Below are 27,400 nucleotides of genomic sequence, written 5' to 3'. Positions count from 1 at the left end.
TGCTAGAGCTGATCACTAAAGCAAATATTCAGATAAAAGACAGAAATTAAACACGCTTGCTGCTGATTATATTAGCATGGGCCGGATATTCCTTTACATTGTAAATGCTTTACATGCACCAGATCCACGTTTGTTCTGAAACTAAATTTATTTAAGTATAAAATGACCTCAGCGAGAATCAGAATCAGACATACTTTAATAATCCCAGAGGAAAAAATAAATCTTATGTGTCAAAAGCACATAGACAAAAGGGCACACACTGACTGACTAACGCTAGGCATTTATAATAAAATAACATTAACTACGTGACTGAATCCTTTCATATAAGTTTAAATTTTAACTTAGTGAAGCATTTTAAACACCAAAACTATTTTGCAAGTTCGTGTAGGATTTTGTTTCACATAAAGACTTTATGTTGACCAGAATGTTAGTTTATAAAAGGACAGGGACTTTTTTGTATCAGTAGGTAACTTTACATCCCAGACGACAAAAATCACATGTGGGGTTCTCCAAGGGTCCATCCTGGGTTCCTCCTCTTCAGTATCTACATGCTCCCTCTAGCCCAGATAATAAAAAATAACAACATCAGCTACCATCACTATGCAGACGACACACAGCTCTACATCACCATGTCACCAGGTGACTATGAACCAGTTCAAGCACTGAGTAAATGCCTAGAAGAAATCAATACGTGGATGTGCCAAAATTTTCTCCAATTGAATAAAAACAAAACAGAAGTAATAATTTTTAGACCAATAGAGGAAAGATCAAAAGTTAGCACACAGCTTCAGTCGCTTCAGCTAAAAACCACAAATCAGGCCCGAAACCTGGGAGTAGTGATGGACTCAGACCTGAACCTCCAAAAGCATCTAAAGACAGTTACAAGGTCGGCTTTTTATCACCTGAAGAACATTTCTAGGATTAAAGGACTGATGTCTCAGCAGGATCTGGAAAAACTAATCCATGCGTTTATTTTTAGTCGAATTGATTACTGCAACGGTGTTTTCACAGGTCTGCCTAAAAAGTGGGTCAGAGAGCTGCAGCTGATCCAGAACGCTGCTGCCCGCGTCCTCACTAAGACTAAGAAAGTAGAGCATATTACCCCAGTTCTAAAGTCCTTACACTGGCTCCCTGTATCTCAGAGAACAGACTTTAAAATACTTCTGTTAGTCTATAAATCTCTAAATGGCTTAGCTCCTAAATACATCACAGACTTGTTATCAGGGCATCAACCCTCCAGACCACTCAGGTCTTCTGGCTCCAGCCTGCTCTGCAGAACCAGAACCAGAACCAGACATGGAGAAGCAGCATTTAGTTCCTATGCTCCACTTATCTGGAACAAACTTCCAGAAAACTGTAAAAGTGCAGAAAGCCTGAGTTCCTTTAAATCGAGATTAAAAACACATTTGTTTAGAATTGCCTTTGAATGTTCAAGTTAAAATGTTTTACTGTTTTCAAATGTTCTTTTTTGTTTCTATACTATTCCTACTTGCTTTTATTCTGTATTATTTTCCTATATTTTAATCATGTAAAGCACTTTGCATTGTCTCTGTACTGAATTGTGCTATATAAATAAATTTGCCTTGCCTTGCCTTGCCTTTATCATTTACACGTTAATATTGTCCAAGTAAACAGCAATTAAAAAGGACTAATTTAATCTGTTAAACTGCAGCGTTACATAGGGATCGAGTGCACCTAAGAAAAAGATTTAGGTTCACCGGAGGAACCTAAATCCTATCATGGCCTTTCAGGTGTGCAGGTGTGCCACATGGACAGGTGTGCTCCACAAAACCGAAATCTCAATATGGAACCCTAGTTCTGTGATTGTGTGGGTGTTAAAGAAGCGTCTGTGTTGAAATGTGGCACAGCTGTGAAAACGTTGTGATCGATACAAAGCCTGCAACACTGAGCCATAAAGGAGCATCAGCCCAGGGCAGCCATGACGGCACAGAGGGTCGTTAGCAGCAGCTCCCTCTGACCCAGTTCAAACACAAATCCCCCCACCACCCCCTGTTGCCCGTGCAAACCCGCGGAAGCAGGACCGCCCAGCACCAAGCAGGAGAGGCTAACATTAACTCTCCTCTGCATTACCAACATTTTAGGAGCGCTTCGTCTGGTAATCTGAGAGGATTTGAAGGTGTGTCCCCATCGTCTGCCATCGACTTTAAACCAAAGTTAAAGACTTCCTTCTTTAAAATTACCCATTTATCGAAAACACTGACTCAGCAAAAACATCATTTAGAGACCATGGCTGCTTTCCTGTTCAGGGATTTCTGTAGATAAGAGGCAAAAACAAGCTGATGACGGCAGTGAGGAGTACATTCATCCCACTGAGTTGATTTTAATAATAATAATTATTATTATTATTATTATTATAATATGCAGCCATGATGCTGCATTGGCCTCAACAGTAAATAACTTTCATTTAGTTTCAAATGTGACTGGAATGGAAACGACTAATTTGGTTCCACAGTGTGAAGGTTCAGTTTTTTCTGTTTAAAAACAATAAAATAAAATTTCCCCTGCAGCCAACTTCCACCTCAGTGAAAGACGGTTCCTGGCTGGAAGGAGAACTGCTGATGTTCCTGTGACGTTTTATGGACTTGTTTACGTTGCTCTGATTCTCCACAGCCATGACAGATGCAGGCGGCGGCTGCAGAAACATCATGTGCATGCGGCCCGAACAAACGCAGCGTTTTTCTGCCTGTGTGGGAACGCCGGGCCATCGCGCCTCAGCACAACGGGCCCTAAACAAGCGCCTCTCGCCGTGCCCGCCGGTCTCTTTCCACTCTTTGAACTTCTAACGAACACATGATGGCCCCACACATCCGTCTCTCTGCTCTACAGAGACGTCCTGTGACTGACCGGCTCCTTCAGACGCATTCCTCCCTGAGGTCAGGGAACAAGGGGAACAGCTCCAGGTGTAGCAGCGCTCTGGTTCAGTGGTCTTACAGCCTGCAGGAGCGTTCTCATCACCTGCCACTGGACTAATAATACTACTACTAATAATAATAATAATAATAATAATAATAATAATAAACTTTATCATGGCAGCTTTTGCATGTCCCAGTGAAATGTGTCGTCTGCATTTAGCCGTCAGGGAGCAGAGGGCATCCTCTGGACATCAACGTTAACCTCCATGTTCTCATGTTTGGGTCCGTTTCGTGCTGACGGTCCAGTTTGGGCTGAGCTTCAGCTCAGAGGATCTGACTTTGACTCTGAAAACCAGCCAGAGCATCATCGCTCCACCGCGGTGCTCACCAGCTGCTCGGAGGTGTAAACCTGGTCCATCATGGTCCAACATCTCCACTCTGGTCTCCTCTGTCCAGATGCAGTCATCTGGTTCAGAGTCAGCCTGCTGACTGAGGCCTGTAGAGTCTGAGGTGGAGCTCCTGGTTTCTGCTCATTTCCTGGCCTGAACCTGCTGGACGTTCCTCCTGTAGGCTGGAAGCTGCTGAGATGTTCTCCTCTCTGCAGGAAGGTGGAGCTCAGATGGGCTGGAGATGACCTTTGACCCTTCCCAGGATGATGCACAGCAGCGGGGTCTTTCCACCTCGGCATCAAACCTCCAGCTTTTAAGGAGGTGACGACCTCGATGATGATCAGATCTTTTATTTCTTCCTCTGAAAACGTCTGGAAACGCCGAGACTCTGGAGTTCCTTGTGTTTTATTAAACAAATGCAGTTTTAGTTGTGCTGTTTTTAATTACTCACCAACCATCACGCAGTTTACCCGTAAAACTGAACCAGTTCTTCTTTTTTTTTTTGTCATTGAAAATGTTTTAAATGACAAAAATATAAACCTGTTAACTCATTTATTTCATCCCCAAATATAAAGATCTAAAGTGTTTCCATGCATCCATTAGGAGCTCTGTTAGCTTGCAGCAGGGTTTATCTTTCTGCATGTTCTCCGCTGGTTCTCCCTGGGTTCTCTCTGAGTTCTCTCCGGGTTCTCTCCAGGTTCTCTCTGGGTTCTCTCCGGGTTCTCCCTTGGTTCTCTCTGGGTTCTCCTACTTCCTGCACAGTCCAGAAACATGACTGAGTTGTTGGTGGTTGTTGCCTCGTAGCGAGGCGACTCCGGGTTCGGGTCTTTCTGTGGAGAGATGTTCTCCCTCAGCATGCCTGGGTGTTCTCAGAAGTAGAACCGGCTCTCTGCATGCTGGAACAATGAGCAAACCTTCACTTTTACCTGCATGTGTGCTGAAAGCTGAGCCGTGGCGTCTCGCCGTCGGTTCTGTGACGGACCGCCAGCCTTCCAGGAACAACGAGCCACGCGGCAGAATCCCATTTTTAATCATCAGCGTCTCTGAAGGAAGGCTGATTACATTTAAAGTTCTCCAGAGAACAAGAGAAGCCATCAGCTTTGTCTGCATCCTCATCTGGACAAATTACCGGCTGATTAAAATCTCCTCTCTGCGTCTGAGGACGCTGATAGGTTTCACGCATCGCCACACACCCGCAGCACAAACGTGTAAAATGATCTTTAGATGAGCCTGGATCCCACGGTGACCACGGTAACACGGGGGGGGGGGGATCCCCCTGACAAATCACCGGCTGATGACAGGAGCGTGCGGAGGCCATCCGGCGGCGTTAAGCGCCTCTGCTGATGGCTCGGTTTATTCAGGCATTAGTTAGAGAAGCAAATCGATGGGAATTAACAGGCGGCGTGACTCTGGTGGGGCTGAACCCGGGAGGTGGATGGGAACGCAGAGATAAGACGGGCGAGCGACGAGAGAGAGAGGGAGGACGGGTGGAGGTAGAGGAGAGGAGGAAGGTTGAGGTGAAAGATGGAGGACGCTCCTTCTTATCTGCTGCAGCTCTATCAGCTGTTTAGTCTGGCCGTAGACGCGTTTGTAAATTCTCACAGAGGATTCTACGTGTCAGCTTGTTTTTATCACTGCATCACAGAAAGCTCTCCTCTCTTCCTAGAAGACCATGAGACGCTCTGACCACTGAGATCACAGCCGATCCCACGACGGCCGGCTGCTGTGACCCACACCGTTACCAGCTGCATTCCAGATGTTTAAACCAGAACTTCAGCTGAAGACGTGAGACTGGAGGCAACAAGCCAGATAACGTCCATCCATTTGGTCACCACCACCAATATGGACGCAGTCAGTGGTTCTGACGGGTTGGTGCATAAAGGAGTGGGTTAAACCAACGCCAAGGTGGAAAGACATCAGCAGTGGCCTTTGAGAAACATCTGCAAACATCTCTGGTGTCCATCGTCCTGCAGAGACGCAGACTTTTCCCCAGAGGAGAACGTCTCAGCAGCTGCCTGCCTTCCCCGCAGAGATTTAGAACCAACTATGACTTCATCTGTCCCACATCTTTTTTTTATTTTTTTTATTTGACAGGGACTATGTACATTAATTAGCATTGCTGCAAATGCAAAAAGGCTAATTTTCATCTGCTGCCCTGGACAGATCTTAAAATTGTCTACCTAAAAACACAACAGTAAGAATTTTACAGTCAACAATACAAATATAAAAAGAAGTAAAAATAGCTATAACTCTTCAAAACTTGTTGAAAAATACAGAGTTCATGGTCAATAGACTACAGATTTTAGGTTTATAAAACTAGAAAACATTCAAATAAAAATAATTATACTTTTACAGCAGAGACACAAGTGGCAGCTTGAACTGCTGAAGCCACAAATGGACTCTGCACCACATTTCACGGTTCTAATAATACACTCCTGGATACCGTAAATAGCACGCTGTCTATTTACTATGCATTGTTTACATTGTTTTACATTTCAATTGTTTACATAAATCGCTGCTGCATCTTTATCCTGAAATTTAGTGCAATTTACTTTGATTTTTCAAGCTGTATGCAAACGAAATTTCGTTCTGTACGCACTCTGTGCATACAAAATGACAAATAAAGCTTTCTAAGTCTAAGTCTCTAAGCATGGTTTGGTTTATGGAAGACACATTCTATTAATGTTTGGAGTTTGATCCAAACCGGATCATTACTTAATGTGTCATTATACAATGAAAAATCGGCCAATACAGCGTCAATTCTTCTTGGTAATGACATATAGAAGTCCTGCACAGTGGTCAGAGGGATTTTAAGCCATTCTTCTTGCAGGATAGTGGCCAGGTAGTGACGTGATGCTGGTGGAGGAAAATGTTTCCCGACTCGCTCCTCCACAACACCCCAAAGTGGCTCAATAACATTTAGATCTAGTGACTGTGCAGACCATGGAAGATGTTCAACTTCACTTTCATGTTCATCAAACCAATCTTTCACCAGTCTTGCTGTGTGTATTGGTGCATTGTCATCCTGATACACGGTACCTCCTTCAGGATACAATGGTTGAACCATTGGATGCACATGGTCCTCCAGAATGGTTCGGTAGTCCTTGGCAGTGACGCGCCCATCTAGCACAAGTATGGGGCCATCACTGATCATCACTGATCCACCCCCATGCTTCACTCTGGGCATGCAACAGTCTGGGTGGTACGCTTCTTTGGGGCTTCTCCACACCGTAACTCTCCCGGATGTGGAGAAAACAGTAAAGGTGGACTCATCAGAGAACAATACATGTTTCAAATTGTCCACAGGCCAAGATTTGTGCTCCTTGCACCATTGAAACCGACGTTTGGCATTGGCACGAGTGACCAAAGGTTTGGCTATAGCAGCCCGGCCGTGGATATTGACCCTGTGGAGCTCCCGACGGACAGTTTTGGTGGAAACAGGAGAGTTGAGGTGCACATTTAATTCTGCCGTGATTTGTGGAGCCGTGGTTTTATGTTTTTTGGATACAATCCAGGTTAGCACCCGAACATCCCTTTCAGACAGCTTGTCCAACCCCTGTATATAAAGATGGAGACAGAGATCCAAACGGAGAGCGGCGGTCAGGAGAAGGCTGGAGACGATGGAGCTACAGAGGACAACCCTGGCACAGCCGAGGTTCTGATGTTTAACGGACAGGTTGGATGGATGAATCCTGGGTTGGCATGGAAACCAACGCTGACTTTAACCTGGAGGAACAAACAGCAGGAGGGTGCTGAGGAGAGGTAAGTAAAACTAAAGCTGCTGTCCTCAGAGATCATGTGGAGCTGCAGCAGAGGCCACAGAGGGCCGGACGTTAGCACAGGCTGATCATCAGGCCAGGCCTGGTTGTCCTCCAGCTCCTGAAGTCCTCAGCAGTCCTGACAGGTGTGTCGCCTGCTGCAGACCAACCCCGCCCCCATCAGAGATCTTCTGTTCAGAGAGAGAGCTCACACGTTCACAAAAGCAAACCCCCCACACCAGGATGGTGATACTTAGCGTTTCTTTCTTGGCTGCAGCGTCGCTCTGTAAATCTAAAAGCAGCTGAGAACGGTTCACCCTTCACCTGCTGGCCTCCTCATCCACTCGCCTCTTCACAGCTTGCTTCTATCGAGTGTTTCTGGTCAGCGCCATCGCTTGATCTTCCAGGAAGTTCACAGCATCCTCCTTCCAAAGATATTGCTCCATTCAGCTCCACAGCATGAACTCAAACTTCAGTCCACTTTAATTATGGAAGAGCTCTCCCCTCTCTCCTCTGGGCCCTGGTCTTTCCAAGTGGCAGCCTCTTGTTTCCAGTTTTTATAATTCATGGAAGCATTTTAAGTCAGAAAAAAACTGTCCTGGAGAAATGTTGCTGTGTTTCCTGGAAATAGGCTCATTCTGGAGAAATTAGACTTCTGCTGAAATCATGGAGGTGAATCTATGAGTTCCTGGGACACTGCAGGATGTTTCAGATGATGTGTGAAGAGAAGGAAACCCTTCAAAATAAAACTATTTGAGATGAGATTATCCGATTCAATTCAATTTTCAATTAAATTTTATTCATATAGCTCCAATTAACATCACATCATCTCAAGGTTCTTTCCAAAGTCAGCTTCCATCAGATCCTCCAGGTTGGTGAGAAAGTTTCCTCTCTAAGGAAACCCAGCAGGTTGCATCAAGTCTCTCCAAGCAGCATTCACTCCTCCTGAAAGAGCGTAGAGCCACAGTGGACAGTCGTCTGCATTGTTGATGGCTTTGCAGCAATCCCTCATACTGAGCATGCATGAAGCGACAGTGGAGAGGAAAACTCCCCTTTAACAGGGAGGAGAACCTCCAGCAGAACCAGAACCAGGCTCAGTGTGAACGCTCATCTGCCTCCACCCACTGGGGCTTAGAGAAGACAGAGCAGAGACACAGAAAGCACAGAAGCTCACATTGACCCAGGAGTACTTTCTATGATAGATGGTAATAGAGGATGATCTGCCTCCCCTGATGATGTCACAGCTAACAGAACGCCAGACCAGGTGTACCTTCTATGAAGAGAAAAATGACAGAGAACAAAAAGTTAAAAGCTGATATAACAACAAACAATGCAGATTGGAGAGCAGTAGGAGAACTCAGGAGGAGTGAATGCTGCTTCGAGAGACTTGATGCAACCTGCTGGGTTTCCTTAGAGAGGAAACTTTCTGACCAACCTGGAGCTAATTAAATAAAACTGAAATTAAATAATTGAACACTAAGACTTTCAGAGTAAATATAATCAGATTGAGGCTTTAACATCTTTTGATGTATTTTACACCCAAAAAACAACTTTTATTGGTGTTTTGTGTTTCTCTCCTGTCTGACTTTAGTCTCCACCTTTGCTGTCTGCCATCTTAATTATCATTTGTCCTGCTGTGTTTCTCCTCCTCGCCTCATTGGTTAACCTTGGTGGTCTCAGAGGTCATTGTTGGTGGGAATGGAGCCCTGCTGGTGCAGTCTGGATGACGTCTGTCCATCTGGACCTTCAGACACCGAGGAAAAGATGCTTCAGCCGCCGTCGTGTTTGACTTCCTGTTGATCGAACCGTCCCTGTAACGCTTTCAGCAGCTTCTGGCTTCAGTCCTTCCAGGGATTCAGCTGCTGAGGTTCGATTTCAGGAGCTCAGACTCTGGATATGGGAAAGATAATAACCAAAGATTATTGATTAAAGCCAAAAATGAGCTGATTGGATCGGACATGGATTCAACACTAGAATAGTGATTATTGTGTTGCATCTGTGTAGTTGTTGCCTTGCCCAAGCTGTTTCCAGCCGCGTCCCCTGAGAGGCAGCGGGTCAGCCTGGTCCCCTCTGCAGCCTTGACCTCTATTGACCGACACGGTCAGCCACAATTTGGATTAACAGAAGGTTTGAGTGTGAGCGATCAGATAGTGGAGACCTCCATCATCCCTAAAGACCGTCCCTCTATATCACACCTCCCCAATCTTAATTAACCTTTCATGTTTTATATCCATTAAAAGCTGATGTTTCTAGTGTTAAAGCTATAGCTGGTGATCCTGTTCAGAGACACTTTAATTAAAATGGTTGAAAGTAGTAAATACATTATGTATTCACAAAAAGGATCTCTGTGAGAGCTGCAGGCCTGTAAAAATGATAACCAATCTGCCGTTCGGTCCGAATGGCAGGGATAGCTCAGAGTTTTGTTCCCCCCCCCCCCCCCCCCCCCCCCCATTAGTTCTGAGTTATCACCTCATCTACTGATGGTCCCACATGTAATCATTCTGACACGCTCACATAACACCAGTCTGCGGCTCGTTCCTTGTTCATTTCAACTTGCTGGCTGTGCACTTCTAGTGTTTATGTATCTGTTTAGCTTAGCAGTTAGCTTAGTGGTTAGCTTAGCAGTTAGCTTAGCAGTTAGCTTAGCAGTTAGCTTAGCGGTTAGCCGTTCATTATAACGCTGCTGCTCTCACCGTAGACTTTTAACATGGCTGAGAGTCGCAAGAAGCGAACCGCGTTCATGTTTATAAGAAGAAGAAGAAGAAGAAGAGAAAAAAATAAAGAAGAAAGAAATAAGACCTGAGTGGATTTGGGAGATATTTTCCTGCAATCCCCCAGAAGAGCAGGTAAGACGGTCTTGCTCAGTTATATAAAAAAAGGACTTGGGGCAAAATCTGGAAAAATTGCCGACCCCAGCTTTAAATGCATCGTTTTGCTTTTTTTTCAAGCAATTGTTTTGTTTATCACCAGTGGCTGTCAGATTGTGAAATGGCGCTATAAATAAAATGTAATAGAACCGAATTAAAACTGCAGCTCTGCTTACTCATGATGCCAACATCATGATCTTAGAGGCTCCTATCCTGAACCATCTTCTCTGTGGTTGGTTTGTGGAGCTAACAGACCAGGGGGGGGTCACAGCGGTCCCTCTTCCTAACCCTAGTCAGGTCCTCCAGGAGGATCCGGAGGTGTGCCTTACCACCTGACAGAGAAGCTCTTAGCTGGTTGTAATTAGCTTCTCCCAGTCAGTGTCCATAGCCCTGTAGGTTGGCAGGTAGATGTAAATCCAGAGCTTTGTATGTAAGCTCAGCTCCTTCATCACCATGACAGACCAAAGGAACGTCTTCCTGCCTGCAGCTGAACTTAAAGCCAACTGTTAGATCGCCCCACCCAGCCCACGCAGACCTGGACCCAGACTGATCCAACCACGCCAATAAAGACGCTGTAATGGCAGTTATAATGAAACTCACAGTGTTACCAGAAGCATTTGTGCCTCATCTACCATAGTTGAGGTAAAGAAGATCCCCCCCCCGCCCCCTCACCATGCATGGAGCTGTAGCGGAGCTGCAGAGCTCCTTTCAACTGTTGCATCCTAGATGCTCTAAGGAACGCTTCCACAGGTCCTTCCTCCCGGCTGCTGTTTTATAATCTCTGCTGCTCCTAACAGACTGAGTACCTGCTAACATCCTGCTGATGCTGCACAGGTTCTCATCTGACCAGGAATCGCTAACACTGTCCCTCACATGCTGATGTCCATTTGCACACACTTTAGCTACTTTAGTGTTTGCTGTACAGCCATGCATATTGCACAGTTTTCTCATATTGTTCTGTAAATTGGCTGCTGTCTTTCCTCTACCTTGAATATGGGATTTTTATCTATGTAGCATTATCAGTAATTGTACAAATTATTTTGTTTTTGCCTTTCTGGTAAGTTTATTATCTTTTGCTTTTTCTCACATGGTTCCATAAATAACCTGGTGTTTCTACTTTACCTTGAAAAGTTAATCTTTTTTTATCTGATTATACTGTATTATCAGTAATCTAGTTTTATTTGTACTTTTAGTTTGGCCTTTCTGTTCAAGCTCATTTTCTGTTGCTTTAGATCAGATTTGATTACCTTGTTTTTTTCATTACTATAAATTGTGGGTAGCCCTGTGTTGTGCCATCATCATGGCCAAATGTCCCCTAGTGGGACAATGAAGGTATTTCTTATCTTCTTATCTGATCTTGAATCTGAACATCCCAGCTTTTCATTTGCTACGTAGTTTTTCCTGACTTTCATTGGTTTGTTTTTATGTCTATTTTTACATTTCCTTCTTAGCACATACAGTTGCCATGAAATTTGTTCTATTTATGAACCTGACCTCGCTGATTGCACACATGTATCCACCGCAACGCCTGCTGCCTGTTATGAGCAAGCTCTGCGCTGGCGGTAGCACAAGTCTGGAGTTAGCAAATACTGTAAAACACAGGAGAACAAATAGAGATTTTGGTCAAAGTTCAAAAGCTGAACAAAAGTTTTTCTTTTACTTTTAAATAATGATTCTTTAGCAGCTTGTGCAATTATAGATGAATCATAGTTTATTTTTCTCTTTGTAGATCTCAGTCTGGGTCAATATGCTGAGCCAATCAGATCCTCCAGAGAGCCTGATTTAAACACCTTCCAGCATTCTTACTGATGTGTTCTGTGTGAAAACATGCGTGGTAGAAGGTTTCACCGTGTGGAGAAGTAAATCAAGCCAGATGTTAGCATGTGTGGACTCCTCCTCCCTGTCTTCAGTCAGCGCTTCTGCCCATTATTCCTTCTCACTGTGGGCACTCTGTGTTATTGAAATTGATTTGGACCCGTCAGATTCTGCACACACAGGCCGATACATTCAATGAATCCATACTGATCTGCGTCATGGCGCCTAAAGACACTGGAGGAGGTGTTGAGCTCCTGATGGGAGGATCCTTCAGGAAACATCGGCTTTAGTCAGGCTGCTGGGTCACTGGCAGCGACTGAGTCTTCTTTTTTAGTATATTTCTCTGTTTATTGTTGTTAGGCTTTTGGACCAGAGCTTCTCAGAGGATCAGGACGTGAAACACCAGAGGCGATCTCCAGAAACTGACTTCTGACCCTTTAGTTCATCGTGTTTTGTTACCAGAGATGGTAAAATAGTTTAAATAGATACGTTTGTTCAGAAGTATTTCTATATTCTGAACAAAAGGAAGCAGACCATTTCTACTTGAAAGTCCTAGTCAAGCTCATCTATAATTGCATATATGAATTAATATGTGTGTTTATGGCATAGTTGCAGTGGGCGGTGTGATTTTAAATAATCATCACTCGTACTCGCTCAAAGAGTCGATGCTGCTGGTTAATAGACACAATCCAGCGTTGTCTGAGACTCATCCTGACTCCACATTTAAAGATTCAGGGTTACAGTTTCTAGGTTATAATATATGAAGAAGGATTATGAATGCTTATTGTATTTATGATATTTCTGCCAAATGTCAGCGGCTCCAAGTCCATGTTCCACGGTTGAAACCTCTCCTGGCTGGATGTGGCTAATTCCAGATATCTTGATTACTTTTATGTTTGATAAGGTGTCTGATTCAATTAGTTTTATTTTTAACAGATCTATACATTAATGGATCTTCCTATTTGTCATGTGTTTGATTTGGGTTGGAAAACTAAATCTTCAGCAGCATGGAAAATAGCTAGAATAATACCACAGCCCAAAAACACAATTACACAAGATAAATGGATGACAGGAAATCAATAGATTCTGTACTATTTGCGTTTATGGACCATGCTTTAATAAAGATAGTAAAATGTTATGGTTTCAGTTTAGCTGCAGTTTTCTGGTTGGAAAGCTACCCAACAAAAGGGAAACAGACAGCGTCTTATAATGGAAGTTGTCCAGAGACTAAATCTGTTTCTTGTGGCGTTCCCCAGGGTGGATGCTTCGGTCCTAAACTGTTTTAATTTTTTTACAAATTACTTACCTTTCAGTATAACGAATGCAACAACTGTCTTGTATCTGTGTGAATCTAGCTGTGATATAAAACACTAAAATGTCTCCAATCAGGAACTGCAGGCAGATACTGGGTGGGTAACGACAACAAACTGATTTTAAATGGGCCAAAAACTAAATGCTTAATAATGGAGACAAGATATCGGCTTAAAGGAGAGCCTAAACTAAGACTTCCTATTAAAGATGCAGCATTAGATCAGTAAAAGAAGCTGAATTACAGATGTTGTACTGAACAGGGATTTATTTTTTTCTAACGTGTCCTGTCTGGCATTACAGCCTTCGCTATAGTCCTCCGCTTTATACTAATGCAAAAAACACATCGGACATTATTTCAAATTCAATGCAGAAAGAAAAGGTAAAAGAGAAAAGAAGGAAAGAAGGACACAAAATATTAAAAGGCAGAGAAGGTGGACAATAAAAAAACCTTATTGATAAATAAATAAAACTACAGAAGCTTGGCAGTAATAAAAAGGTGCTGCTGACTTAAAAACTTAAACATCCGATTAAAATGAATTCACTTGGTTGGAGCTAGTTACTCCTCTCTTAAACTCATAAAAGGTGTAGCTCTTTGATAGCTCTTAGGACATTATTATTAGGACAATCCTCCCACCATCTTTGTGAGGAGGATTGTGTAAGTTGATATTGTTGAGACTCAATCAGGCTTCTGCAGTCCGCCTTTGATGCAGTGCAGATCCATAAGGAGCAATGAAACTGGTTTAAAACGTTGGAAAACATCAAACAATGTTTTTAGGATTTATTTGGGGCGCAAAAATCAAAAAAAGTTAAGGGTATTAAGGATATGATCCTTTAAAGAGATATACGTTTAAATCAGGTTTTTAACATTACTGTGCGTTTGTATCAGAGATGCAGTGGAAGGTAGATTTCCCCAGCCCAAAGATACTCTGAGGTATGCAGAGCCATGTTAACATGGAATACCTTAAACACACTAACAAAATGATACAGATGCATCAGAATAAAACATTTTTAACAAATGGAACTAAATCTCCACTAAAAACCGGCGCGCTTTGGTACTGTTGCAGCTATGGTGTTGTTCTGCATTTAAATTTACCGGTGAAATCCTTTTATTTCTGTCAGTATTTCTACATTTTTAACACCTTACAAAAAGAATGTTGCGGGTTTGATTCCCAACCTTGGAAACTATCAAAGGCCACAAAATCTTTGAAAACACAGCTTGTTGATATTTTCGTGAAAAATCTAGCTGTGCAAAACCTAAAAGACGTCGAGAACAACTGTTGTAATGTTGTCTGATTAAAGGAGCGGCCATTTTCTAGAAACAATCAACCCCTCGTTTAACGACCAAAGGGAAACGCAAAGCATTACGTCCATGTGTCCAACACATTTGAACCTTACCAGAACAGACGTGACTGTATTCATCCTTTCTGTCGGTTGACTAAACTCCTGTGGCTGTGGAGCAGCAGCCTCGCATATCTGCACCAGGCAGCTGTGGCTACGATGTGGCTCACCACCGTCAGGGTGTAGATGAATGGGGGAATGTGTTTTAAACGACAAAAGCAACAAACACAGAGGCAGAATACAGTAAAAGGAGTTTATTGTTAAGAATAATGCCAGAGGGGTATGATACGGGGTGAAGTGAGGTAGGGGCGACTAGGAGGGCTCTGGTCACAGACTGTGATAGAAAGACAAAGAGTGAGCACCGACAGGTTAGTGGAGTCGGCAGCAGAGGCTGACTTACCGATGGATGGTATGGTAGGAGTCAGCAGGAGGCTGTCAGGCTGCGGCTGTCGGCGACACACCAAGGTGAGGTCTGACGGAGGGCGGACAGGCTAGGTGAGAGCAGGACGCCGGCAGGAGAGGAGATCCAGGCTACCAGAGATCCAGGAAGGCTCGAGGGGATGCGAGTGGCCAGAGACCTGGGATGGAGGGAACCAGAAGCAGGATGGCAGGAACTGGAATGGATCTATGGAAGAAGAGGATGAGGATTAATGAGCGGTAAGCAGACAGGAAGTAGAACATCAAGGAGCTAGGACAGGTCAGGTAGGGCTGCTCTGACGCCTTAAAGGCTCCTCATAATCAGCAGTGGATGGAGAACACCTGCTTATCACACCCTGCTGGAGACAGGTAAGAACACCACGGACCTGACCCACATACCCGACAGGTGTGAAGCCAGTTGGCGACCTTAGAACCTGATATACCGCCATTTACCGTTTGACGGTACCCAGGCTACATGACTTCAAGAGAGGTTTATCATCATATTTTTTTATTATAAAAAATATGATATTTAAATGGATTTGCTTTGTTTTTCAGAGAGTGCGACCGTGGAGGAGTGTGGGCAGAGGCTGAAGACCATCCTAGACCCCCCCCCCCCCCCCCCGATCATCTCCTGGTCCACCTCAGCCAAAGGGTCAGCCAGCAAAGCCAGACCAGCCCCCGTCTGCGGTCCAGGCCGTCTTTCAAGCACCACCTGAGGTACAGACGCTTTAGAAGCTTCATTATCGACCCAATTAAGCTTTTCTCCACTGAATCTGATGCAGAGGTGCTTGAATATGAGATACCCCAGATCACCACCAGGGGATAGCGGAGACAGGCTCTTGTGAACATCTAGTAAAAGTCATCATCATGACTGAAGAAGTGATAAATGTTTCTGACATCACCAGATTCATATTGTCATGATGTGTGAGTTTTTTGCATTTTTGACTGACTGACTAATTGATTGATGAAGGGTCATCAATCAATTAGTAACTTCTGGAGCAAACGGGACCCTTTCCTGTTCCAGAGGAACCAACATTGTGGCGACCAGCTCCGACAGATTCGGTTCAAAGATCTAGTTCAGCAATCCAGTTCACAAATCCGGTTCACAGATCTAGTTCAACGATACGGTTCACAGATCTAGTTCAACGATGTAGTTCAACAATCCGGTTCACAGATCCCTTAAATGGAATATTCTCCTCTTGAATAAACACTATAAAACAACCAGACTTAAATCAAGCTTTAAAGACAAAATAAATCACATCAACAATAACTTAGACAGCCAACTGACGGTGGATTGATAATAGAACCTATTTATCTCAGAGTGTGGATTCAAACTTTGCATTGTTCCCTAGTGTTAAAAATGATGTTTATCATAGCGGTAAATTGTTTTTCAAGTCAAACATGGTTCCTGGATTTCTGTGACGGGCCTGAAGGTTCAATAAAAGCAATGCCAGCAACAGACTTGCTGTTCAGGTTCTGGGTGGTTCTTTCAGCTGTTGTGGGTTCTGGAGAATCAGGAGATTGTACATGTGTTCATTTTCCACTCCACCGTTCTGAGGATGTGTGTGAACTACATGGTCGGCCATGATGGAAGAATCTTATGATCCTGGTGCTTTTGGACAGCTGTGTCCATGTTTCCACCATCTGGCTGCTGGTTTCAGGCGCCTGAAGAACTTGGAGGTGTTGGTAGAGCCACACAGTCCCACAGCATGATGCTACCACCACTATGCTTCACAGTTGCTCTAGTGTTCTTAGCTCTGACAGCCTCACCATGACGCTGTTTCAGGTCACTGTGGACAAACCTGTGTCTCGGGTTTTCCCAGAAACCATCTGGCTCGTCCATCCAGACATTATGTCCAGTTTGAAGGTGGCGACCTCAGGACATGTTTAATGTTAACTGTGTCTTGAGTTTTTCCAGGGTTAATGGAGACCTTTCTTGTGCTCATGTGTAGAGTTTGTGGAGCTAAGATCAGGTTTAAAGTCCAGTTTAGCTCTGATGACCAGCAGATAGACAGCAGGATGACCATCTTCTAGCAGACCTCCTGTCTGATCCAGATCTCAGCAGGAATGCCATTTTTTTTAAAAACAAATGTTCATCATCAGATTGAAAACTGAAGAGTTTTGTGGACATTTCTCATCAAATTACATAAAATATACGGAAGAAAATGTGTCTAAACCAATCCCAAAGCTGCGCTGTTCAAGGCACAGCAAGGTAAGGCAAATTTATTTTTACAGCACATTTCAGTACAAAGACAACGGAAAGTGCTTTACATGATTAAAATATAGGAAAACAGTTTAACTAGAACAGTTAAAATACTGAACAAATGTGTTTTTAACTTTGATTTAAAGGAACTCAGGCTTTCCGCACTTTTACAGTTTTCTGGAAGTTTGTTCCAGATCATTGGAGCATAGGAACTAAATGCTGCTTCTCCGTGTCTGGTTCTGGTTCTGGTTCTGCAGAGCAGATTCTAATAAAGATAAATGCATGGATTAGTTTTTCCAGATCCTGCTGAGACATCAGTCCTTTAATCCTGGAAATGTTCTCCAGGTTCTAGAAGGTCCACTTAGTCTTTAGATGGAGGTTCAGGTCTGAGTCCATCACTGCTCCCAGGTTTTGTTGAAGACATGTTTCCACCTCAGCTTCAAAGAAAGCGTCCCTGCAGCTGAGCGTGATCAGACGGTCCAGCTGAATCCTTTCCACCCATGTTGTAACTGAAGACCTCGGTGTCCTGAGGTTTATCCAGAGCTCACGGTCTCATTGGTGATGTTTTGTTTCCAGTGCTGATGGGAATCTGGAGCGTCGCATCAGGATCCTGGAAGCTGTCGTTGCATCAGGAGGTCTGGAGATGCAGTCTGCAGCAGGTAGGATGGAGAGTTGTTTCTCTTCCTTCTGTGTTGCACCTGAAACGTGCTGAAAACCCAGACCTCTACCCGGCCTGTTACATTACAGCTGGTCTACTTTTAAGGCTGCACAATATATTCCAAGAGTTTTTTTAATGGCGATGTAATATTGTTTCGTTGGCATCATTGTATACATGAATATTATTCTGTCCAGAGGGACAGGCGCTCACTCATAATGCTAAACGCTAAAGTCACAGAGGGATGGAAGCACTGATGAGAAAGAGAGGAAAGACGACAATAAGCAGATATTGCTGCTGATGTCGTCGTCACAAGGTTTCCCTGCATGGTGCAGCCCTATCTGCTCTCTGATGCTCCTCCACCCTTTAAAGGAGGAGGAACCTGTTAGAACTGGAGGCCAGCGTGTCGTCGCTGACAGTACGGCTTTATGCTGATAAATCAGTGAAAGCAGCTTCTATAGTCTGGCTCCCCTCAGGCTCTCTGCGTACCGCCTGGCCTCCGTCCCGTGATGAAGCTGCAGCTGGATGTGTGACCCTGAGTTAGAACCTGAGAACCTGAAGTCTTCAGGGTGTTAGTCAGCAGACGTCAGATACGGAGCAACGACCAATCAGGCGCGGCGTCGGTAGGAGACGCTGCGTGCTGAGGAGGCTGGGTGTGGGGGGGGCATGACCTGGATGGAGATGCAGCCTGGATGCTTTCAGCTGTTTACTGGTGGATTTTATTTCCTCGGTTGTTTCTGTAGTTTTCAGACTCATGTCCTCCTCCACCGTTGGTTGCTCAGGTTCTCTGGTTTACGCCTTTAAGCTCCTTTCATATTTAAATGTGGCTCTGCCTGTGTAAGCATGGCTGATCCAGATGTTGGACCAGCCTCAGGCGGTCAGGAAGGCTGTCTGCTTCCTCTTTGCCTGCTGACCGTCAGCCGCTCTGACCGTCAGGCGCTCCAGTCACTGCCTGTAAGGCCGTCTCTGAGCTCATCATGCTGCCTCTGATCCCAGTTCTCTTCAGCTCCACATGAATCCAATCTTTAGCATTGCCATCAGGCAATGGATCATATGATGTTCAAACCGGACCAGATGCTGTCTGAACCGGACCAAACAGGACCAAACAGGACCAAACCGGACCTTTCATTCCCAGCCAGAACTGTCTGTCTGCTTCTGCAGGGATCAGGACAAGACGATCAGTTTCTAGAGGCCAGCCTTGTGCTTTTGGTTTTACTGACTTTGGTTCTGTTTGTTCCGTGTTTTCAGAAGTTTGGTCCGGCTGTTTTAGGTCATGAATGAACTGTTTGACCCAAAGGAACTCTGAACAAAGACTCAAATGTTCGCGTCTAAATCTGGGAAACACAGATTTTTTTTATTAAAATTGTTGCATTTCCTCTGTGTTTATTTCGGACTCTGGCTGTAAAAATGATTGTTGTAGCTTTTAAATGATGACCTTCAGCCAGAATATGAAGACTTCTGAAGCTGTTATCGTCGGCGGCTGTAATCTTCCTGATTTGGTCTCACATGAGAGCAGAACCGGGGGATCGGATCTTTGAAGCGTCTTCTCTTACACAACCTTACCTTCCAGAGAGGATGTCAGAACCTGCAGAGTTCGTGGGATCTGAGGAAAATGTGGGAAGTTCCACCGCTGTGACGCAGCTTAACATTTTTAATTCTCTGTTAGGATGTCACTCCAGAGCTTTAGTGCAGAAGATCAGAACGAGCTCTGCTCACAGTTCCTGCTTCAAACGTTGCTGTTAAATAAATTAATTAATGGAAGTTTATTTCAAACAATAACTTTGAACAAAAAAAAAAACAAGAGCGATAAATGTACAGAAATCAATTTGAACAGTAGAAGAACAAGAAGAAGTGTGCTAATTAACTCCCACCACCTTGCTACACTTAATTTACTGCAATAAAACACGTCCCTATAAACAATGCTTTTAATATACAATGTACTTAAATATGCAGTCATTAACAGCACATATTATATAAATGTGCCATACACAGAATTAATGTTATTATAATAAATATTCCATCTACTGAAAATAGATTACAGCAATGCACTACATAAATGTTCTAAGTTTGGATTATTTTCCTTAAATGAGAAATTAGCAGCAGACGTACATTTATACCAAACGCTCATACAGGTTTCTAATGTAACAAAGCATAAATTCAAACTTTATATGGGTTATTTACACACAGATGGATGTTTCAAGGTTTTATTTTGAATGAAAAATAAGTAAGATTAAAATATAACATCAGACCAATAAAAAACATTTACAGTAATGTGGGGTTAATAAAAAGTATTTCTAACACCTGATTGATGGTAGCTATTTTCCAAAGGACAAGCGAGCATCATCAGAACCCTTATTCTAATTTATTGAATTTAAATGTATTGATTTTATAAGAAATACCAGCAGAGACAGATTTTTTTTTTAGCCCTGCAAACTGCATGATCAACACTCACCAGGATGAGCACAGCGGCCGCCCAAACTACGCTAGCCCTCCTTAAAGCACCAACTGTGCTAACTGTGCTAATCAGGCTAGCTACGTCAGTCTTACCTGCTCACACCAAAACTGAAAACCAAGACTAGCAGGAACTAAAAAAACCACGTCATCTGCAAAGAATGGCACTCTGAGGTTCCTGAACCAGACAAACTTGTTACAAAAAACATTCTCCGCTGGGTTCTGGTGTGCAGGGTAAGGAACACATCTAAAGATTGCAGGACACTCAAGGGTTTGACCTGGAGACCCCTGGTTTAAGATGACTGGTTCAGAGGACGGGGGGAAGGGCAGCTAGGCAGGGTTTTTACTTTCTGTGTGCTGTATCGGGCCCTCATGCTACTAAAACATAGAAAATAAAATGTGCGTGGAGAGATGTTCCTGTCTGAGTGAATTACATAAAGCTGTATTTAGCTTTATGAGAGGCCTCAGTCAATCGTTCCCCCATTTGATGGACGGTTGTACTGGAACTGAATTTTCGATTGTAATGCAAATTGCCGTTGACTAATAAAATTGATTGATTGATTGGTTGGTTGGTTGGTTGGTTGGTTGATTGATTGATTGATTGATTGATTGATTGATTATTGCACGTGTTCCCTTTGGGCACAGTTCTGACTCCATAGAAAGCAGTTCTGAGGTTTAAGCTCAACGTATTTATACTGAATTCTGTCTCACCGGGCGACAGCAGAGACTTTGCTGTCGCTCTGAACTCTGATGTAGTGATTCAGAGTCAACCTTCCTGAATGCCAGCACCGGGACGCCATCGTCGGACAGATGAAGGCGAAGCTCGGCTTGGTGACGGCACGTCTCACTCTGCGCCTCTTTATTTGATGAAGACCCAGAGGTCAGGTTCATGTGCGAGCATTTTTCTCAGCCATTACCTCCTCCCCCCCCCCCCCCCCCCCCCCCCCCAGGCAGCATTAGCAGGGGTCAGAGGTCAGCGCTGTGCCTGTTGGCTTTATGTTAGCCCTTCAGCCGGGGGTTGAGGCTGCAGCCTCTCCAGAGAGCTGCCCTCGCAGTCTGTTTGCCAAATGGACCATGAATATACGAGCGCTGCTCCACCTGAGTGCCGTTCTCTGCTGTGGGGCTCTGGCTGCTCCAGCAGTTTAAAAATGGCTGGTTTAAAAAAAAAAAAAAGGTTTATGAACTCTCAGACACGTTCATTCACAGTCTGCCCTTCTCTTGCTGCTTCTGTGATGAGCTGCTTTCCTCCCAAAGCACGAAGGTCATCCCTGCAGCTGGGCAGGAATGCAAACACCTCAGACACACATCTCTCTTCCTGGAAATGAGGCCAAGGCGGGTTGGATGGTTTGAATCCCTGCCTGCTCTCAGCCTTTTGCATCATTCTGGGGAGCCAGACCCGGTTCTGACACGGATCCTGGGGAAACAGGAAGCTGCTCCACCTTCAGCTGGCTGTAAACCCAGTTTAGAACGGTTCAAACCGATCGATTCGTGTTCAACATCCAAATGTTCAGAACTGAGTTCAGCTCTAACTTCATCGCTTTTGTCTCTGTACTTTACAACAGCTGATTTGCCAAAGCAACATTTACGTATTATAGTAATTTCATCAGCCGAAAAGAAGATTTTCACTGAAAAGCATCTACTTACTGTTTGTGGCTGAGCTCACTTTGACCGTCTATTGTCATATTACTCCCACTAAATCTAAATAAATACAGGCTGTCCTGCATAATTGTGGTTCTAAGGTAAATAACCAACCATAATGCTCCTCTTTAATCCTGACTGTAAACACGTTGGCTGACCGTCCGTCCGTCCGTCTTCTTCCTCTTATCCGGGGTCGGGTGGCGGGGGCAGCAGCTTCAGTAGGGAGGCCCAGACGTCCCTCTCCCCGGCCACTTGGGCCAGCTCCTCAGGAGGAATCCCAAGGCGTTCCCAGCAGAGAGACAGAGTCCCTCCAGCGTGTCCTGGGTCTTCCCCTGGGCCTCCTCCCGGTGGGACGTGCCCGGAACACCTCACCAGGGAGGCGTCCAGGAGGCATCCTTACCAGATGCCCGAGCCACCTCAACTGGCTCCTCTCGACGTGAAGAAGCAGTGGCTCTACTCTGAGTCCTCCCCGGATGACTGAGCTCCTCACCCTATCTCTAAGGGAGAGCCCAGACACACTACGGAGAAAACTCATTTCAGCTACTTGTATCCGGGATCTCGTTCTTTCGGTCACGACCCAAAGCTCGTGACCATAGATGAGGGTAGGAACGTAGATCGACCGGTAAATCGAGAGCTTCACCTTTTGGCTCAGCTCTCTCTTCACCACAACGGATCGGTACAGCGCCCGCTTCACAGCAGAAGCTGCACCAATCTGCCTGTCGATCTCCCGCTCCATCCTCCCCTCATTCCTGAACAAGACTCCAAGATACTTGAACTCCTCCACTAGGGGCAGCACATCCTCCCCAACCCGGAGAAGGCACTCTACCCTTTTCCGGTTCAAGACCATGGTCTCGGATTTGGAGGCACTGATTTTCATCCCGGCCGCTTCGCACTCGGCTGCGAACCGCTCCAGTGAGAGCTGTAGATCACGCCCTGATGAAGCCAATAGGACCACGTCATCCGCGAATAGCAGAGACGCAATCCTAAGGCCACCAAAGCGGATCCCCTCAACACCTCGGCTGCGCCTAGAAATTCTGTCCATAAAAGTTATGAACAGAATCGGTGACAAAGGGCAACCTTGGCTGAGTCCAACTCTCACCGGAAACGAGTCCGACTTACTGCCGGCAATGCGGACCAGACTCTGACACCGGTCGTACAGAGACCTGACAGCCCTTATTAAAGGGCCCGGTACTCCATACTCCCGGAGTACCCCCCCCCCCCCCACAGGATCCCCCGGGGGACACGGACGAATGCCTTCTCCAGATCCACAAAGCACATGTAGACTGGTTGGGCAAACTCCCATGCCCCCTCCAGGATCCTGCTGAGGGTATAGAGCTGGTCCAGTGTTCCACGGCCAGGATGAAAACCACACTGCTCTTCCTGAATCCGAGATTCGACTATCCGACGGACCCTCCTTTCCAGAACCCCTGAATAGACCTTACCAGGGAGGCTTAAGAGTGTGATTCCCCTGTAGTTGGAACACACCCTCCGGTCCCCCTTTTTAAATAGGGGGACCACCACCCCAGCCTGCCAATCCAGGGGAACTGCTCCCGATGTCCACGCAATGTTGCAGAGCCGCGTTAACCAACACAGCCCCACAACATCCAGAGCCTTATGGTACTCAGGGCGAATCTCATCCACCCCCGGGGCCTTGCCACCGAGGAGCTTTTTAACAACCTCGGCAACCTCAGCACCAGAGATGGGAGAACCCGACCCAGAGTCCTCAGGCTCTGCTTCCTCAATGGAAGACGTGTTGGTGGGATTAAGGAGGTCTTCGAAGTATTCCGCCCACCGAAACACGACGTCCCGAGTCGAGGTCAGCAGCACACCACCCCCACTGTAAACAGTGTTGGTACTGCACTGCTTCCCCCTCCTGAGACGCCGGATAGTGGACCAGAATCGCTTCGAAGCCGTACGGAAGTCGGCTGACAAAATCTTAAATCCTGTCAATAAAGCGCATCTCTGTTCTTTTAGTAACTGACCTGCAGGATGGTCGGAGAGGAGTTCAAGGCTGCAGCTGATCTGATCATCAGTAAATATCCTGACATCTGGAGTGAAGCCAAAGGCCTAAAGCCAGAGATGCAGAGGCCTAAATGACCATTACAGCTCCTCACAAAGCTGAACAAGGTGACCCCAAAAACCCAGATATACGTTCTGAGCAGTTAAATGATGTTGAGATGCGTTCCATACGGGAAACTTTGACATCTTAAAGCTATAGCTGGTAATCCTGTTAGGAAGCACTTTTTGTTATATGGGGTAAAATGGTCCTTCCATCCTGAAAGTGATATGATGTATTCAGAAATAAGAGGTTAACAATTAGATCTCTGTGGGAACTGCAGGCCTGTAAAATGACCAACCACTGCCGTTTGGTTCTGGTTCTGCTCTCACCCCCCGCTGTCCTTCAGGTTCTGGGAGAATCACTTCATCTGTTGGTTGTCTCACATGTTAATCATTCTGTAATGATTAACATGTGATCATTACAGAATGATAACACCAGCGTCTGCGCTCGTTCCTTCCTAGTTTCTGCTTACTGGCTGCACACTTCTAGTGTTTATGTATCTGGCTAGCTTAGTGGTTAGCTTAGCGACTAGCTTAGTGGTTAGCTTAGCGGCTAGCTTAGCGGCTAGCATAGTGGTTAGCTTAGCGGCTAGCTTAGCGGTTAGCTTAGCTGAGAGTCACAAGAAGTGAACCGCATTCCTGATTGAGAAGAAGAGGAAGGCCTCAGTAGAAATAAATGGGACCAGAGAGGATTTGGGAGATTTTTTTTCACGCGATCCCCCTGAGGTGCAGAAGAGCAGGTAAAACGGTCTAATGCAGTTATTCCAAAAGGGATTTGGGGAAACATCTGGAAAATTGCAGATTCTACCTTTAAAAGTTCTCCAACATGTGATGCAGACGTTGGCAGTATGGTGACACGCTGAAGCAGCTGTCATGGTGTTAATCTGCAGCTGTTTGCAAAAGAAATGCAGGTTTTACTGAGTTTAGCTGCTCTGCTGTGGACTTTAAATCCACTCATGTTGATCTTGTAATATTTAACGCAATATTAAATTCATAAGATGCTTACAGTCAAAGTTTGACATGTATAAGTACCCGGTGTGTGCGTGTGTGCTGATGCATGAATTCATAAGCGTTGTGTTTGTGTGGAGGGGTCGCGGTGAAGTCAGCCTCTGTCTCTGTGTCAGTGGCAGCTAAACGGGGAGCGTAATCCTGCTGTACGGGGTTAACGGGAGGGCAACACACACACACACACACACACACACACACACACACACACACACACACACACACACACACACACACACACACTACTGCTACATGTGAGGGAACCATGGTTGTATAATGGGATTAGAGCCGACTGAGTGCTCAGCTTGCAGTGGGGTGCATTTATTTATCCGTGTCATGTTTATGGTTCAGTTCACGGACTAATTATGCAGACACATACAAGCACAGTTCCCTCATCCATCCTTTATCTCTTGCTCTCATTCCTCTTTACTGACACCTTCCGTTGGGTTGATCTGGATCTCCAGGAGCCGGTTCTGGTCCGTTCTCCGGACTGCTCATAGGAGTAAAAATGGGAAGGCAGTGAAGACTGGAGCTAAAATCTGGTGTGATGGAGGCTGCTGGTCACACCATGGCAGCGTGAGCAGAAGCAGAGCTGACTGTGATCCTGACTGCTGTTTCCTCACATCTGGACAGATGTATGAACATCACTGTTTGTTAGGCTGGAATTTCCATCACAAACACACCAGACCGCTGCAGGGTTTCTTCATCCATGCCGTTGTTAACCTTTCCTTTGTGCGCCCTGAAGTGAAATCACAGCACTGCAGTAAATAATATCTACCAGCTGGAGGAAAGTCTGAGGTTATTTTGGTTTAAATTGACTCGGTTGACTCAAACAGACTTTGTGAAAAAAGCTGCAACAGCAGACATTTTGAAAAATAAAGGCTGAGCTTCTCAAAAAAACGCTTAACTACCTAAAGAAATACACAGCAGTGGGTACATAGGAACAAACTGGTGACAGCTTGTGACATGATATTTAGTTTTCCCATGAAATATGTTGAATCCAGCGCCTGGGTGCAGAAGTCACACCAAGTGATTTGGTCTAATCTGCCACATTCACCAAGACCTGTTCTCTGTCTGGCTGATCAAGCAGACGGTTCACTCTGAGCTTTTGACTTTTAAGGTTACAATTTGGAAAAAAATATGTTTTTATATATTTTTTTGTTTCCATTGTGGCAGTGCAGCATTAAGAATTATTGTCTTAATGCCAATAAGATCCCAACAGATTTTACTTTCACCAGTGGAGCCTTACTGCTTTTTCCATAGAGCTCCACTTGATTTATAAATGCAAGAAGCTTTATTAGATTTTATGATGGGACTATTTTATGTTCAATGGACAGAAACAAGAAGGTGGAAGAGGAAAAAAAGAGAGAAACATATGAGACAAAATACTAAAAGGGAGAAAAAGTGAAAGAGAAAGAGGAGAGGAAAGGGAGAGAGTGATATAACATCCTCTGAGTCTGCTTCTTCACCTGCAGAGAGAGATATAAAGAACAGCAGAACCAGCTGATAAAGTATTACAGGAACAAACAACCAACGCCTTGATACCATCACTGAAGAATATACATATTAATTAACACGACATGTAGAAAGTGCTCTCGTAATATTTCAAAGCCATCAATCCTTAAAATAATTACATTAATATAACAATCTGTTGTTGTTTTTTCAGGAAATTGTAATTTAAATTGTGTTTAAGTGACTCTAGATGCTGGTGATGGATATTTATCTATCAGCTTCAGCTGTTTTCTTCCTATGTGTCTGAGCCGAATGGGCAGCAGTGTTGGACCACGTCTACATCACATTTTAGCATTAACTTGACCAAATGTCTTCAGCCCAAACAACAGGATGTTTCTGGGAAAACAAAGTGAAGAAGGAATGTATCCTGAGAGTCATCTTCTGATGAATGTAGTCAGAGCTAAGACATGGAGCGATTATGTGGAAAAAAGTGAGACTTGCATGGCTCTCTGGCACAAAGTTTTCTGGTGGCAGAGTGGGTGGAAATGCTAATGCTGACTTTTGTGGCATCAGAGTAAAAATGCTGGTCAGAACAGGAGCAGAAATGGCCATCTGGTTGATTGACGCCAGAACACCATTGTTTCAAATTCCATTTTTTAATCAAAAACACACAGTTAAGGCTTTGGTGATTTATAGAGCTTTTAGGTTGCATGTGAGGGTGTCGGCTTGTTAAGTGTCCAAGCTACTGATCTCAGCCAACATCCTGACTTCCTGCTCCTCGGCAAATAAATCATCACTTTATCAACACGGGGTCAGGAGTTGATTAATTCTAACGAGCTACAGGCCTGAAGACCATCAGAAAGGAAAAAACACAAAACAGATGATAGGTGGAAAAACATGCCGTTTATCCAGGACCGGTCACAATAAGGAAAAGTGGAACGCCGACTAGATCCTGTTTCCAGGATGAAATACGGGCATCTGTTGTCCGGACGCAGAAGTTATTGTTGATCTTAAACTTCTGCGTTAACAGCAGCAGCTCTTCTCCTTCCTGTAGAAGAGTTAACCTTCACCAGTGGGTTGCTTTTATTTTAACTTCCTAGATGAAAAACCACCTGGTCTAAGATGATTTGCCTGGAGCCAGTGTCAGAGATCATTCTTTACATGAAGAAC

General features: G+C 44.7%; 1 protein-coding gene across 1 annotated transcript in view; it reads left to right on the top strand.

Moving 5' to 3' along the window:
* LOC105920054 (phosphatidylinositol 3-kinase regulatory subunit gamma) overlaps positions 1-27,400 on the top strand; it is a 149,860-nt gene that overhangs the window by 53,490 nt on the left and 68,970 nt on the right. The window contains exons 2-3 of the mRNA XM_036131913.1: positions 15,324-15,485; positions 17,548-17,630. Coding sequence (XP_035987806.1) covers positions 15,324-15,485; positions 17,548-17,630 — 245 coding nt within the window. The remainder of the gene's footprint in view (positions 1-15,323; positions 15,486-17,547; positions 17,631-27,400) is intronic.

Source organism: Fundulus heteroclitus, unplaced genomic scaffold (genome assembly GCF_011125445.2).
Source record: "Fundulus heteroclitus isolate FHET01 unplaced genomic scaffold, MU-UCD_Fhet_4.1 scaffold_46, whole genome shotgun sequence".
Taxonomy (NCBI): Eukaryota; Metazoa; Chordata; class Actinopteri; order Cyprinodontiformes; family Fundulidae; genus Fundulus; species Fundulus heteroclitus.
This window is presented reverse-complemented; position numbering and strand designations above follow the sequence as displayed.